The 16,790-nt window shown below is 41.7% G+C and overlaps 1 protein-coding gene across 1 annotated transcript in view; it reads left to right on the top strand.

Moving 5' to 3' along the window:
* Nucleotides 1–1,211: 1,211 nt before the first annotated feature.
* Nucleotides 1,212–16,790, top strand: part of PLLP (plasmolipin) — a 35,973-nt gene continuing 20,394 nt past the window's right edge. Inside the window, exon 1 of the mRNA XM_051979899.1 lies at nt 1,212–1,530. Within this exon, the coding sequence (XP_051835859.1) occupies nt 1,384–1,530 (147 nt within the window). The 5' untranslated portion in view covers nt 1,212–1,383. The remainder of the gene's footprint in view (nt 1,531–16,790) is intronic.

Raw genomic sequence — 16,790 nt, 5'->3', positions numbered from 1 at the left:
CCAGATCAGTCCCTCCATGTAAAATGTTGCCCACCTTTAAAATGTTGTATGTGATTTGTCTAAATATATATAGATGTAGCTTCAAGGTAGCATAGTTTTGATCTACATCCGTCCGACCCTTCGGAGAATTGGAGAAAAGTCATCACACTAGCTGGGGAATGAAGAGCAGATAAGATTTAGATGAGCCCAAAGTGGGCAATATCTCCTTAAAGAGTATGCAGCTACTATCATATCTGTCTGCCAGATGATTTGCCCATGTGCCTTGGTGGAGGCAGTTTTCCCGTTCAGAACTCTCCATTCTGATGAAATTACAAACCAAAAACATTTTTTAAATGGGCATTACCCCAACTTTACTGTTAGCACTTGGTCACATATATCCAGTATTTGAAGGGAAAGCCTTTGCAGTTTAGAAACAGAAAATAGGCCTGTGTTCTGAAATTGGCCCTTCAAATTATTAGTATTAGACATACGTACTCTAGGACTGCTCTCAAATACACATTGAGTAATTGAGACTGCAGAGGCTTGAGACACAAAGCAAAGTCTGGGGGTCATTTGCAGGCTCAGCAGATTTCATACTGTGAAATTCTCGTCCTTATCGTCCAAGTAATTCGTCTCATGGAATCTAGAATCTCCCCAACCTGCCCACAGCCTTTCACCAAGTCTCCAAATTTTGGCTCTCTGCTACAAGACTTGTTCTCTTAGTGATCCTGCGTGAATGGGGACTTTTAGGTGAAATGCGGCTGAGCAGTACACGGAGGACACCCCCACATTCACGTCCGCCTTTATTAACTTCCTACCACGCGGAAAGCACTTTGCTAGGTATAAAGGATACTAAATGATGGATAAGATGCCGCGGGGACCTGCGGGAAAGAAGTTTGCGTGCTCAACGAATGTACCGTCCGTCACCCGCCTTCTCTTTCTCGGGGAGCCCGGGTAATGCCCCGTCCTCCGCCGACGACCTCCCCGTCGGATTTTTCCCTCATCCGGAGTTCCCACCAAGAAATCCTGCCCCAGAGGCTCCCCACCGGGGATCTCCAAGCGCAGAGAACCAGGGAAGAGTTAAAAAAGGAAGGCGGTGCCGGGCGTTCCGAGCATCTGCAAGCACCTGTACCTCTCCCCTGCTGCCCTCCCCTCCCCGACTCCCTCCTGCTCTGGCGCCTCCCAGAAGCGCGAGTAGGAGCGTAGGGCGGTGCAGTCTGTGCTCGGTGCGCCCGAGAGGAACCAGTGTCGGGCCGGACCAGTCCCTCCGGGAAAGCCGAGCGCAACCGCCTCCGCCTCCCCCGCCGCTGCCTGCAGCAGGGACGCGGACCCCGAAGCCCAGGAAGGCATCGGTCCCCGCCGTCTTCAACCCCCAAAGTTGGGGGTTGGAGGGCAGCCGGACCCATGGCTGACTTCCCATCCAAAGTCAGCACCCAGACCAGCACCCCGGTGCAGGGCGGCGCCCGTTCCTCGCTGCCGGGACTCGGGGCTCTTCGGCCAGACATCGGCTTCCTCCGCTCCGTCCTGGGCGCTCTGATGATCGTGGAGATCGTGAGTTCGCGGAGTGGGGCAGAAAAGCCTGGAGGGAGGGGAGAGGGGCGCGTGGCGTCCTGTGGTCCGGAGGAATACGGGGTTGGGATTTGTGTCTGGAGACGACTGCAGTCTCAGGGAGGGAGCTAACGTGGGGCCCTCGCTGTTCACCAGGTTACCTGCTCTCAGACACACACACACACACACACACACACACACATACATACACACACACACACACACACACACACACACACACACACACTCCCCTTACCACCCTGCTAGGATTGCATTCCGAACTAGACCGTTATTCGAGCCGTTTCAGGAACTTGGGTGGGATTTGTATTGAGCAAATTCTACATTTGACATCACCTGCTCACCCTTTCCCCTAATACAAGCCCGCTCCTCTTGCTTCCCGCTTAGTTATACTTTGATACAGCTTAGTCTTGCCCTCTTCCAAAAAAAAAGGGGAGAGTACGTTCTATTTCCTCCAGCCTCACCTCAGACTGTACCCTGCCCTGGAGCTGTTTTTGCCTGAGGGAGAGGCGTCTCTTTGGGGCCACCAGGGTGACTTTTTCTTCCCTGTCACGCTCTGGAGCTGCGTGTACCCGGTTCTTGCTGGGTGAGAAGCTAGGTTTGGCCGGTCCCTGCCGCTCCGGCTTAGGTGAGATCCGCAGCTTCAACAGAGGACCTGAAGTTGCCCCTCAGCCCGACTTGTTTGCACTTTGAGGACTTTTGTATCTTTTAGAGAGATGGTCCATGTTATAGACTGTGGAGTGCATATAGTAATCTTAATGCATACTGACTCTCAAACCTTTTCCACACATTTCCAGATTATTTTGTAAGCTAGACGACTGCCCTCAAAGGATCTGGTAGAGAGGATGTCTGCATTGGGTGGGATGTTGGACTAGATGACCTGGAAATTCCTCAAAGGCCCTTTCCAGTTCTAGGATTTTATGTGTGGTCCTACACTGAAGCACAAAAAGATCAGCTCTTGGAAATTAGTAGCTTTCAGATGTCGACTTTATCTCTTGTCCTTTACAAACCCATGGACACTAGAGGTTCTTATTGAGGAAATGAAGTCTGACAGAACAATTTAGGAATTTGCCCCAAATATAATCCACCCCACCCTCTCTGCAAACTAGCTTTTGATGATGAATTGAAGGTGTGTTATTGTGGACCAGAGAGCCGCCTAAGAGCCAAGAAGACCTGGAGTTCAAGTTCTCTCTCCCTGTAACTGTTTACTAGGACTCTTCTCAGAGCTCTAGGCAATTCTCAGACTTATCACAGAGAAGGCACCTGCATTGTTGGAAGTAGTTTCCTCAGCTGCAAGTTCCCTAAACCAGTAAAATCTGGGGTCCACTTCCTAGCCATAGTGTAAGAGACTGAATTGTTAACAACAGGATTTATTGCTTCTCTGTGGTGATAGGAAAAAGCACAGACCCAGTCTCTCTCCTTGTCATTGACTTGACAGTAAAGGTAACTGCTCTATTGGCCCTGTGTAATATTTCTGAGCATTCTGATTACAAGGAAACAAGCCATGGAGGAGGCAAAGAATGTGTTCTAACTTCTGTTATTGCACTAGATTGATATTCTTAGGTATGTTCTAAAGTTCTCATTCTCTGGAGCTATGAATAAAGCTAGGGCTCTTCAGAAAAAGTGGTTAGCATGAGCTTTGCTCATTACCTTCTTGGTTAGCATGAGCTTTGTTCATTACCTTATTTGTTACCAGCCAGGGAGACACAGTTTTGCTATATATATAGTTTTAAGAAAACTCTGACCAAGTTGTCAAGAAGATGTGGTACAGCTTTGGAGAGGATGGAGAGAATGGAGAGGTAATAGGCAACAATATCTTGTACTTGTGTAGTGTTTTAATACTTTCCAAAGTATATTAGGGGAGCCTTCTAGCAGTTTTGTGAAATAGAATAAGGCAGAGACCAGTTTCCCCATTTTCCAGAAGAGAAAGTAGTCAGTTGAACTGACTTGTTCATTCAAGAACCTATGGCTGATTGGTTGCAGAGGTAGAAAGATTGGATTTAGAACTAGAAGATCTGGATTCCTGTTTTCCTGTTTACTGCCTGTGTGATCATAGGGAAGCCTTGGCAATCAGTAGTCTTCTCCACAAAATTGGGGTGGTCCCAGTAATCTCTCAATTCTATGATTTTATCTCAGATTTTAGTCTGGAGAAGAAAGAAACTTGATGGAGGACATTTTCACTTTTTTCCAGTGTTTGTAAGACTATCAGAAAAAAAGATTAGACCCTGCTCTGGCCAGCTGAGTAGGAGCAATAAAGGGAGGTTCAGCTCCATGAAAAAGAAAGATTTCTTAACAATTAGAGCTGAATAAAACAAATGGATGTCTTGGGTGGGGTGGGTGGAGTGGCTGAGTCCCCTTCCCTCAGAGTTGTTTAATTAGAGGTCTGGATTCCACTTGATTGGGATTCTCCTTCAGGTATGATTTGGAGCAGGTAATCCCTGAAATCCCTTTGAATTCCAAAATTTTATAATTTTATCTCCTGCTTGTCTATCCAGGCTCTTTTTACTGGGATACATTGTTGCCCATTCTTGCATAGCTGGGGCTTCTTGATCTCTAACTCACTTGTGGGCAGTAGGGTAGGTGTGAGGAATTCTGTCTCTGATCCTTCTCTCTGAGGGAAGTAGGAGAAGGGAGGAGAGGGCTAGAGATGGATAGAACCAGTTTCCTAGGTAGGCTCATCATGTGAGGGGTAGGCAGGAGCTGGCACGTGGAGTTGGCTAGTGCCTGAAATAATGATGAGGGGCTCATTAATCTGTCCTGTTGTTTCCAATAGGGTCAAACATAACAGATTTAATCTAGTTGATGCTTCAAATTCCAGAGAAGGTAAAACTGCATGAGCATGAGCATTGTAAATGGGACCACTTGTCTCTCAAGCCTTTTCTTTTTCATGTTATTTCCGAAGCTGGTGGCAGTATAACCGTACTAATTGTACTAGTGAAAAAAATTAGTGTCAAAACTCTTATTGACATCCAAGAATACCCTACTCCACTGTTGGATGCCTCCAGTCCTCTTTGTCATCTCTTCAGTGGGGGGGAAGAAAATTGGCATTTCTTAGATAGATCTGAGGGGTCAGGAAGAAATTGTCTTTGGAATTCTGGGCTTTTCTCTATCCTCTCTATCTCAAGACCTGAGGGCTAGGAGTAGGGGTGGTCAGAGCCAGAAACTTAAGCTTCATTCTAAGAGGGGTCTAAGTACTTAAATTTCATTTCAAAAGCTAAATTTTAATAGTCTTGGGCCAATACAGAGTTTTGAATAATTAGTGCTTCCATTCTATTTAAATGATCAAGTAGTTGTCCAAATTCCTCAATTAGTTTTAGAGGTTTTTCACAATATGGGTCAAATCTACTTCCCCAGCCTTCTTTCCTGCTAAATGAACTCTCTACTAGTTAAGTAGGACTGCTTATTGTCCACCACATATTCATTGTGCTTTTTTGTCTCTGTCCACCATTTCTTACTAACCCAAATCCTAACTTTTAAGTTGCCCCTTATAGATCCAATTCCTCTTTAAAGCTTATCTTGATTACCACAGCTCAGACTGATTTTCCAACCTCCTTTAATCTTCCGTCCTACTTCTTTGTCTCCTTCTTTTGGCACAGTGATCACATACTGTCTGTGTTGTCATTGCCCTGTATGTGCACATATGTCTCTTCAATTTGTGGGGTATAACCATAGAGCAGTGGCACTGGTTTTGTTTTTTTAAGCAACAAGCCAGAGCTTAATATTCCCTTAAGCTTTTTTTTTTTTTTAACTTTTCAATATTTTATTTTTCCAAATACATGTAAAGCTATTTTTTCAATATTCTTTTTTAAATAACTTTTTATCGATAGAACCCATGCCAGGGTAATTTTTTACAACATTATCCCTTGCCCTCTCTTCTGTTCCGATTTTTCCCTTCCCTCCCTCTACCCCCTCCCCCAAATGACAAGCAGTCCTATACATTCAACATTCATTTTTAAATAGCATTTTATTTTTCTAAATACAGGCAAAGACAGTTTTCAACATTCACCTTTCCAAAACCTTATGTTCCAAATTTTTTTCTCTCCTCTCTCACTCCTCCCCAAGAGAGCAGGCAATCTGAGGTTAAACATATGCAGTTCTTCTAAACATATTTCCATATTCATCATGCTGCACAAGAAAAACAGATCAAAAGGGGGAAAAAAAGGATGAAAATATTATGCTTTGATTCATCTTCAGTGTTCGTAGTTCTCTCTCCAGATGTGGATGGCACTTTCCATCAAAACATTGTTGGAATTGCCTTGAATCATCTCATTTTCCGACATTCAATTTTGTAAGATTTTGAATTCCAGATTTTTTTCCTCTATTCTTCCCTTCCCTTCCCTCCTCCCCAAGCAGGCAAGCAGATATAGATTAAATGTATACAATCCTTTAAAATATAGTTCTACATTTGTTTCTTATACATCATGTGCAAAGAAAAAAAATCAGATTAAAAGGGGGAAAAACATGAAAAAGCAAAAAAAAAAAAAAAAAAAAAAAAGATGAAAATAGTATACTTCCATCCGAATTCAATCTCCATAAGTCTCTCTGGATGCAGAGGACATTTTCCATTCCAAGTCTTTTGGAATTATCTTGAATCACTCTTGTTGAAAAGAGCTAAGTCTATCATAGTTGATCATCACACAATTTTCTTGTTATTGTGTACAGTGTTCTCCTGATTCTGCTCACTTCACTCAGTATTCAGTTCAGGTTTTTCTGAAATCAGCCTGCTCATTATTTCTTATAGAATAATAATATTCTACTATATTCATATACCGGAACTTACCCAGCCATTCCCCAACTAATGGGCATCCACTCAGTCTTCAGTTCCTTGCACTATAAAAAGGGCTGCCACAAACATTATTGCATATGTGAATTCTTTTCCCTCTTTTATGATCCCTTTGGGATACAGACCCAATAGTGACCCTGCTGGATTAAAAGATATGAAGAGTTTTGTGTGGGACAGGGTGGGTGCAGGACCCCCTTCCCAATTAACTAATTGGAGACATCAGGTACAAAGAAAAAGCATTTTTTCATATGACTTGATTATAAATGGCTTTAATTTCTTCATCTGAAAATTGTCTGTTCATTGTCTGCTTCAATTGTTTAACCATTTATCTATTGGGGAATGACTTGTATTCTTATAAATTTGACTCAGTTCCCTCTACTTAATACTCCTTTGGATGGATTTCACCTTGGGAACTACCTGTACAATAATTCAGGAGAGGCGTTGAACCCCAGACCAGGAGTCAAGGAACCTAGATCCTAGTCATGTTTTGCTATTTATTAACCATAGGTCCCTGGACAAATTACTTTAGTTCTGCAGCCTATTTCCTCTTTTATCAGGCACTGTAGGAATAATAATCTCTGCCCTGGTTGTGTTGGTGCTTATATGAGGTAATGCATGGGAAAGTGCTTAACTCCACGTTCACGTGAAAGAGGAAACTTCCATTTCTGGGACTCTTCTTTGGGAATTGACTAAGCACATAATTTTAACCTTAGAGGGAGTTGGAAGAGTGATGTGTGTGGAAAGGACACAAGTCTTCAGCTTTTGGGGTAGATTTTTGGAAATAGCCAAAAGTTATGGAGATCTAAATGGTTGAATTAGGTATCTCAATTGGGTACTAGTTGGGTCAAAAAAATGAGGTGACTAAAGAAATGAGATGGATTCTCCTGTTAAGCTTCCAAAATATCCCTAAAGGCTTTTTCCAAAGAGAAGTTAGTTTTGAAAGTCCTTTGGACCATGGGAGCAGCTTAGAAATAAATATGTAGCCTCCCAAGGTGACTGGCTGCCTAAAAGGATATCTTATTCACTTGAATGTAAGAATTTCTGGTCTGTTGACTGTAACCTCAGTCTTATGACTTTATTGAGATAAGCTAGGGTGGGTCTTTCTCGCTGTAATCTGGGCAAGAAATTTGTCCCAGGCCCCAGGCAAGATTTGAATATTTGTGACCTTCTACCGGAAGCTTTGCATATTCCAGGTCATATTTTACTTGATTTGTCACAAAATAAATTTCCACATGCCATAAAGAGTGAGATTATCTGGAATTCAAAAATATAAAAAGTCACATATATTAAGTTATGCATAAAAATTACATTAAAAATGCTCCCCCCTCCCTGTGCCTTATACTGTGGGCAGCTACCTGTGTCCCTTATACCCAGCCTTTGGATCCATGTTGCCTTATGGAGGCCAGTGCCGCCTTCTGGAAGGTCTTGCTGGCTGGGTAGGCTAAGTGCAGCCCGCAGCCTGGGGATGGGCCGTACATCACTGGGCCCCGCTGTGGGAATCTGTGATTCAGGCATCGTGTCTAAATTCCACCCAGCCCAGGTACGGCAGGGAAGGCTGGCCAGCATTCATTCCATTTCAAGTCAGGAGTTCAAGTTTTCTTTTGGACCTGCCTCCTCTTTGGAAAGGCTGAGGGAGAACTTCCTCTTGTTACGTGGACTATGTGAGCCTATGTGAGCTCATATTCCTTCTGGGTGAGGAATCTCATCATCAGAGTAGCGCCCTGCTCTGTGGCCTGACAAAACAAGCCTGGGTTCAAAGAAGTCCCATTTTCACTAGCCCAGGCAGGGGGGCATCGTAACTAAGAGGTACCAAATGTGAGTTCGTTGTCACTAATTTTTACAAGACTAGAGAGGAGATAGAGTAGAGTCTCGCAAGCATCCTGAGGCTGGTACAGTGGGAGGAATGTTACAGGAGGGGTCAGAAACTGCCTGAGGCTCAACTGCCACTTACTGCTTGTGTGACTTTGGGGCAGATGGTTTTTTTCTCTTAACCTCAGTTTCCTTCCCTGTAGAAGGTGGATGAGGTCTTTTCTATTTCTGGCATTTGGGAATTTGTCTGAAGGAGCCCAAATCAGTGTCCCTGTACCTACTGGGCAGTTTTCCCCTAGAAAGGGCATCTGGTATGTCCCCCGAAGGAGAATTGGTAGAGATTTCCCTGGAGGTTGTTGGGGCCAGGAGGCAGTTCAGCATTTCTTGTTAAGAGAAAGGCTAGAGCTAGGTTTCTGAGAAAGAGAGAGAGAGAGAGAGAGAGAGAGAGAGAGAGAGAGAGAGAGAGAGAGAGAGAGAGAGAGAGAGAGAGAGAGAGAGAGAGAGAGAGAGAGTGTGTGTGTGTGTGTGTGTGTGTGTGTTCCATACACATCACACATTTTCCCAGGGTCTCAGACACCCCGCCCCACTGCCAACTCCAGCGGTAAGGAGTCCAAGACATTCAAACTTAAGGACTAGTAACACAAGACTTGTACTGATCTATGTCAGTTCTAAGAAATGAGTTACTGGGGGCTGATTCTCAAGAACAAAAGACTGATTGAGTTGAATTGGACTGAGGGCCAGTCCTGATGGTCAGGAAGACCTCAGTTCAAATCCTGTCTCTGACATTAGTGCCTAAGATTAAGGGATTAATCCAGTTGGTATTTCAGGTAACTTCAGTGTAGTGTGTCAGGAGGAGTGCTGGATTTTAAGAGCGCATCTGAACTTGAACGCTCAATTCATTTCCCTAGGACCTATTTCTTCATCTTTAAAATGAGGGAGTTGGATTATAGGGAACTGATCCCTTCCTGCTCTATGTCTATGACCCTGTGGACTATAGAAATTACAGGATTTGCTAGACTCTTATCTGTCAAAAGATTTTCCATATCCAGAGTGTGCCAGGAGGGAACATCAGGTTGTAAATGAAAAAAATCATTTTTTTCCTAACATTCTAGCATTTTCTGCCCTCTTTTCCTATACTTTGTCTTGATTACTTGGGGAAGCAGAAGGGGGTATTTGGGAAGGAGGACTATTTTATATTTTCATGGCCAAAGAGCTACTGGGGATCCTTTTATCTTAGCTGAGGCAGCTCTCAGACAGCAGGTCTGTTCTAGAAGCCTTTCAGGCTTGATCAAGCCCACCTGAGCTTTGCTTTCCCATGAATGCTTCCATCAATAGACCAAGGATCTCTCCAGGCCATGATGAGCTACAGGAGGATTTGACAGCTTCATGGTCACAAAAGAACACAAAGTGTTGGACACAAAGTGGTCAGACAAGCGGAATTTATGGGCAAATGGTTGGCCTGAGAAGGTCTCACGGGGAGTTTGTGACGGAACCAGGAAGAAGATCCACTTCTCTAGATTCTCAGACCAACCGAGTAGGACCCAACCTGGTTCTGCTAGCTCCGGCCCTTGGCTTGGAAGGCAATGAGGCTGCATTCCATAGTTCTGTTTTCCTTGGCCACGCTCCAGCCCAGCCAAGCCCTGAGGAGTTATTAGATCTGTTCACCAGAACCAATATAGAATACCAAGGAGGGCCAAAAGCCAAAAGCACACTCTTTTTTGTGTTTGTTTTTTGAAAGGGGACCAGTGAAGTCCAGGAATGGGGAAGTCAGGTCTCTCCCATCCCTGAGCCTTGTCACCTGTTTGCAGGTGCCCGTCCCCATGGTCAGGGACAAGGCCCCTAGAGCACTGTGGAGCTAGTTCAGGGTGTGGGACAGGGTGGGAGAGCATGTTGCAGGTTGATAGAAGGCAAGGGGGCACCTTCAATCTAGAATGGCTCCCACTCTGCGCAGAGCTCTGCTCTTGGGGGGCAGCAGGGATTAGGAGGAGCCCCAACTTCCCTGACTTTAGGGGAAATTCCATACAGTGCAGACAATAGAAGATGTTTATGAAGCTACAAATGATCACATGGCACATTTGTGCCTCATTTGATGATGATAATCAGGGCTTATAACCCCAAATGGTTTGCAAAGCCCTTTCCAGACAAGTACCTTGCATGTATGAAATTTAGAGATTATCTTGCCCCAAACTTTCATTTTACAGAGGGGTTTGTAAGTTGAAGCTGCCAGGGAAAGGGAGCAGTGTATTAATCTTCATTTTACAGGTGAAGGAGCCAGCTCAGACACATCAAATGACTTGTCTGGAGACCCAGAATGAAATATGAAATCCAAACCAGGACTTTCTGACTCCGGGTCTAACCTCTTCTCTGATATGGCAGCAGGCTCCCGTCCAGTCCCTGGCAGGAGTGAGGGTAAATCAGATTTGACACTGGAGGAAACTGAGCCCAGAAAGATGAAGTCATTTGTTGAAAGCCAGGCTGGCAGTGAAGCTGGGACTGGAACTCTGGTCTCTCCCCAGAGGCCACCTGACACTCGGCCCCCTCTTGCTTTTTTACCAGATGAACTCCTTACCACCGTGATCACCCGCCTGGACCCTGCCCCAAGTTCTGCCTGAGTCTTGACCACCACTCCCGGGTCTCTTCCTCTCTAAACTTGACTTGCCAATAAAAAGGGGCTGTTGTTTTTCTAAGGCCGAGGCCGTTCAAGACCGCCTCTGTGTCCCCAGCCCCTTTGTAATCTTCAAACAATGCCTTTTCTTTTCCATAAAGGCTCTTTCACCACCCCCAGAAGGGAAAGGCTGAGCTGGAGGCTGGGCCTGGCAAGGCCACATTCTGGCGTTGCCACAGACAAATGCTGAGGGCACAGCTGTGGGCCCTGGGCCCCAGTGTGCCCCGCGTTCCTCCGTCTAGGGGGAGAGAAGATGAGAAGAGGGTTGGATTTGATCTGTTGGAACAAAGGAAGGGGAGGAGGAGGGAACTGGTCATCTCTTTGGGCTTTGGTTCCTCACATATGAAAGGGAGAGGCGAGTACTGGAATCCTAGAGCCAGCCTGGGAGTCTGGGGTGGAGATGAGAGATTATCGGGCCCAGCACCCCAAGTCTAGGTAACCCTCTCTGAAGAACTCGAGACCCAAAGATTACCCCAGCAAGGCACTCTATTGGGCATCAGTTTTCACATATGTAAAATGAAGGGAATTAAAGAGTTCAAGGCCTTTGGAGATTCTTATGATCTGTCAGTGGTTCAACTCTGAAAAGAATTTAACAGTAACTCGTAATGTAAGGGACCTAATTTTTATCCAAGCCTACCTTAGTAACCTTATCTCATACCACTCCCTTTCACATAATACTATGTGATCCAAAGGCATGCTCCCATTCCCTGGTGTCTTACTGATATATAGGCTTCTTGGCTTGGCTGTCTCATGCTGTTGCCTCAACTGGACCTCCCTACCAACCAACATCTGCTGACATTTTTAATCTCCTTCAAGACTGGAGTTAGGTGCCATTTCTTCCTGCAGCTAGCTAAATGATTTTTTTTTTTTTTAAACTAGTCACTGTGTAAATATAGCAAGTAAGTTTTTCCCCAGAGAAAAGAAAGGAGAAAATGCACTTATCTGATCTCTTTGCAGATGTGTGAGATTGTAGGTAAGAAATATTTCCTATATTTTCAGACTTGATTGGAAAGTTGGCTAGATTTGCTGAATGGATATTCCCCTCTTCTCTTTCTTTTTAAATTTTTGTTACAAAGAATGACCCTATTGGGATAGGGAGGAGAAGACATTTGGAAATGAAGATAATACAAAAAACAAAAGAGATCAACTAAAATTTTCCTTTTTTGAAGAAAGTAATCTTTTTTTTTTTCTGTCCCCAAGTTTCGCCTAGCCAGCCTTTATCTGGATACCTTTTCACTTATTTTACTCAGTCACATAAATCTTAATAATAATATTATTATAATATAATATGAACATAAATTATCATATTATTAATATAATAAAATATAGAAATGGTTATAATATAAAATTATATATTAAATAAATATAAATAATATATAGATAAAAATAAAAATAATTAATAATAACAATAAAAATGATAATAGTTAAAATTTATATAACAGTTACTAATGTTCCAGGCACTATGATAAGTACTTTACAATTATTACTTCATTTGCCACAAATCGAAGTAGGTGCTATTATCTCCATTTTGCAGATAAGGAAATTGAGAAAGACAGAGATCACATGACTGGCCCAGCTCAAAAGTTCCTGAGTTTGGACTTGGAACTGAGGTTTTTCTGACCAGTGCTCTATTTACTGCACCACCTATACATACATCTCTATATGTCTTGTGCCCAATAGATTGTAAATTCCGTGAAAACAATGTCTGTTTTAGTTTACCTCCGTGTTTAGGCCTTCTGCAGTGCTTAAAAAATGTTTATAAGTGGAAGACAATAACTGATCTGCCGCTGGATGTGGTAGGGATGGTGCCCAATTGGCAGACAAGTGGGGAGCTGCAGAACAGGCTGACGACTCAGCCAGCATGATGTGGCCAGCTTCGAGAGAGACACCGTCCTGCATGTGGTGGAAAGGTCCCAAGGAAAAGGGAGGAAGCACTGCTTCTGGAGCAGACCTCTCCCCATCCCCCTCCCGCTGATTCCCGGGCCTCCGGAGGTCCTTTCTGTGTGAGTTTCAGAGTTCTCCTCCACAAAATGAAGTCGACTGCATGGATGCTAAAATTCCATGAATCCTCCTGGCCCTGGTCCCATACTTGGCTGCCTGATTACTTATCTCTACTAATGTACAAGGAAGATAAGGATTTGATTGCAGAGCTCCCGGGGCCCCTCCCATGGGCAAGCTTCTCACCAATGGCCCTCAGGACGGAGAGAAGGCAGAGCTGCTCAGCCTGGCCCTGGAGGGTGACTATCTGAAAGGGACAAAATGACTAATAAAGTGTTTGAAACCAAATATAAAGAGAAATAGGAAGTGAATAGGTTGATACCCTTAACGAGTTTAAATCATTTGATCCTGATGAATTAGGGACCTGAAAAACAAGTGGTTATAATTACTAAGCTACTGCCAATGACCTGGAAAGATTGGAGAACTTGAGGAGTGCTGTACAATTAGAGAAAAGCAATAGGCCCCTCCTCTCCAAAAAAACAAAACAAAACAAAACAAAACAAAACAAAAAAAAGTGGCAAGAAAGGAATCTATAAAAAAGGAAATACAGTGAATTTGGTTCCAGGAAAAAATTCTAGGACTTATATTAAAAAGGTAGTTAGTGAATATCTAGAAAAGAAAGCAGTGGTTGTAGAGAGCCAAGGTTTCATCAAGAATAAGTTACACTGGGCAGCTAGGTGGCACAGGGGATAGAGCACCAGCCCTAAAGTCAGGAGGACCTGAGTTCAAATCTGGTCTCAGACACTTAACACTTCCTGGCTGTGTGACTCTGGGCAAGTCACTTAATCCCAGTTGTCTCAGCAAAAAAAAAAAAAAAAAGTTAAATACAAAATAGAAAAGAAAGACAGAAAAAGAAAAAAAGATCTTGTCATGTGCACAGTAGAACATCCATGAGGATTCTAAATAAATAACACTAAACTTCCATTTCAAGAAAACATATGTAATAGAAGACATTGTATATAGATTTCTCTCTTGATTCTTTTTAAACTTCGACTCTGAGATTAATCATTACTACCCCTACTTTTTTTTCTAATAAATTCTACCCCTGATCATCATTATTGTCTTTATTTCTCATTTCTTAACCCTTCTAACTCTTCTGCTTTATATTACTTATGACCATTTACTTGCCCTTACTTATTGCTTATCTCCTTCTCCCCCACCTGGACACCCTATCTTTCCCCTCCTCTTTATCTGGCTCTCCCTTCTATACCCTAACTTATCTTCTTCCCCTCCCCCTTTCATTTATTTCTAGGTTTTGGAGGGTGTTATATATACATTTACATATATATATATATATATATATATAAATTCCCTCTTTAACTCATTCCCAACCTTGTTAGGATTTCAGAACTATCAGTCCTCCTCACCCATCTAATTCCTGTGTCAGTTCTTATACCTCATTCATTTATCATAATTACTGTTTTTACCTTTTCCTACACAGTTTTGCTTCTTAGAGTCACATCATACTCAGTTCTGTCCCAATCTTTCTTTTAAACTACCCAGTTACTCATAATAATCTTTAACATATGGTTTACATTTTTTACATATAAAACAAATAGTTTGTTCTTATTGAGTCTCTTGAAATTAGCCTCTATATTGGCTCTATATATGTCAAATTTTCTTTGGGACAAAATGTTTCATCTTTCTTTTAAAATTTTGTTACAAAGAATGATTTGCTGGTTAAGGAAGGGAGACAGGATTTAATTGGAGATATGATGCAAAAATAACACATCAATTAAAAATAAATTGGATTTTTTCAAAGTTCATAAATTTCCTTTTCTTTTTTGACAAGCTTATGTAGATAAAGGGAATGCTATAATTACATTTCACTTGGATTTTGGTAAAGTATCTGATAAAGCCCATCACATTATTTGAGGTGATAAAATAGCTAGATAGATTCAAGATAGTTTGACTGGATCAAAGCGCTTTCTAGTGGAGTGTCTCAGGGATTTCTGCTTGAACTTCTGCTAGCTCAATATTTTTATTAATGTCGTGAATAAAGATATAGGTGGCAGAAATGCAAGTGACCGAAAATTGAACCAAAATCAAGAGGCAAAAAAATCTTGACAGACTTTGCAGAGGTGGGTTTGGTCTTTAAGAAAAGCATATTGGAGTGGTGAGATTTTTAGCATATGATAAAGAAATATCATTTCATAGGACTTTGGTTCCCACATTTTGCAATTATTTTGTTTCATAAGATGAAAGAGATATAGAAATTATATTGGAACTTGAAAACAAAACAAAAAAACAATTTGATAGGACCTTCCAAATTAAAATTAAAACTTCAGTACAAAGGTGAGCATAGACAAATAAAATAAATATATATATATATATATATATATATATATATATATATATATATTGTTCAGGAGGAAGAACTGAGAGAAACTGAAGAATTATGTAATTCATGGAAGCTTCTCGGTATACATAATGATTACTTTCTTCAAAAAAAAAATTGCAAAGTGCTAGATTTAGGGAGTACTGAATAATATTACAAAAAATGTAATTATATTTTGATGGACAGGAAATAGAAATAACTTGTTATTGATAAAGCTGCCATATCTGAATCAGTTGTCTAAATCTAGGTAAAACAAAGATTTAAATTAATACAGGATGACTTGTGTGCAGATACCTTTGGGGCCACAAGAGGCTTCTGGGAAACTCTCTAGGGTGGATCTGAGCATTTGGGCAAGCTCTTAACATCCTTGGGGACATTTGTAGCAGGAGTGAGTCAACCTCAGATACTTTTTTGCTTTCCAGAAGATGGAAAATAATGTCTGGTAAAACCTGAAGAAGAAGATGAAACCATTGAATCAGAAACCAGCAGAGCAAATGATGAAACTTCAACCCTGTGTAAAAGAAATTCTGGTCTTGTGGGGGGGGGGGGGGAAAGAGAGGAAAAGAGATGACTTTTAAAAGGATTCTTGGAAGGGGGGGAAAAAGATCAGAAATGTAAGGAGCAGGTAACTATAATTTATAGCAAGATTGCTGAGCTTGATGAAAAGTTAAAATTGTATGAGGAAATACCTGAAATCATTATACTGAGTATTTCTAAGTATGAAGCATTTATTTGAGTACTCTGAGGAAGAAAGAGCAACTCTAAAAGAAGTGGGATCTGTAGGAAAATCAGATTTTTCCAGCTTCTTCCATTTCAATGCATTTGATTACTACTAGAAAACTCTAAACTCTGGAGTGAGAGAACAGCCTGAGGAAAATACCAGCTCCTAGAAGACTATATTATGAGAGAATTGCTAGAGGAAGACACTGATTAGTTGAGAACTGATTAAAATAAAAGCTGCTCTTGGAGTGAGTGACTCTTCCACAATAAATTGGATCGCTTTTCCAGGATCTTTTCATATGAAAGAGAATGATAATTAAAACTGTAGTTGTTCCTAACCAGCATTAACATTTGCTCAATAATATTAATATCACATTAATGTAGCTATGTCTTCTCTGAAAAGTTTTTGCTGCCTATTCAGAAGACTGAGACTCTAAAAATGAGGAGTACAATCTTAAAACATTAGCTAGACAAAAATGGAAAGAAAGGATAGAGAGATAAGATTTACTACTTGTAGAAAGTGAGGGGGAAATATATTATTAAATTTGTTTCGATGGATATTAATTTTACATGAAAATATAAAACTAATCGAAGAATAAAAATTATATTGCATAAATAAAAACTCCAACATAATCTATTTAAACAAGTTATTAATGCCCTCCAAAATAGGAAACTAATAGAGGAAAGGACATTGGCAATAATTGTAATAATTTTGTAATGAAGTTTAACCGTGATAAATCACGTGATAACGTGATAAAGTCACTCACTCCAAGAGCAGCTTTTATTTTAATCAGTTCTCAACTAATCAGTGTCTTCCTCTAGCAATTCTCTCATAATATAGTCTTCTAGGAGCTGGTATTTTCCTCAGGCTGTTCTCTCACTCCAGAGTTTAGAGTTTTCTAGTAGTAATCAAATGCATTGAAATGGAAGAA

The sequence above is a fragment of the Antechinus flavipes genome, chromosome 2 (assembly GCF_016432865.1).
Source record: "Antechinus flavipes isolate AdamAnt ecotype Samford, QLD, Australia chromosome 2, AdamAnt_v2, whole genome shotgun sequence".
Classification (NCBI taxonomy): Eukaryota; Metazoa; Chordata; class Mammalia; order Dasyuromorphia; family Dasyuridae; genus Antechinus; species Antechinus flavipes.
This window is presented reverse-complemented; position numbering and strand designations above follow the sequence as displayed.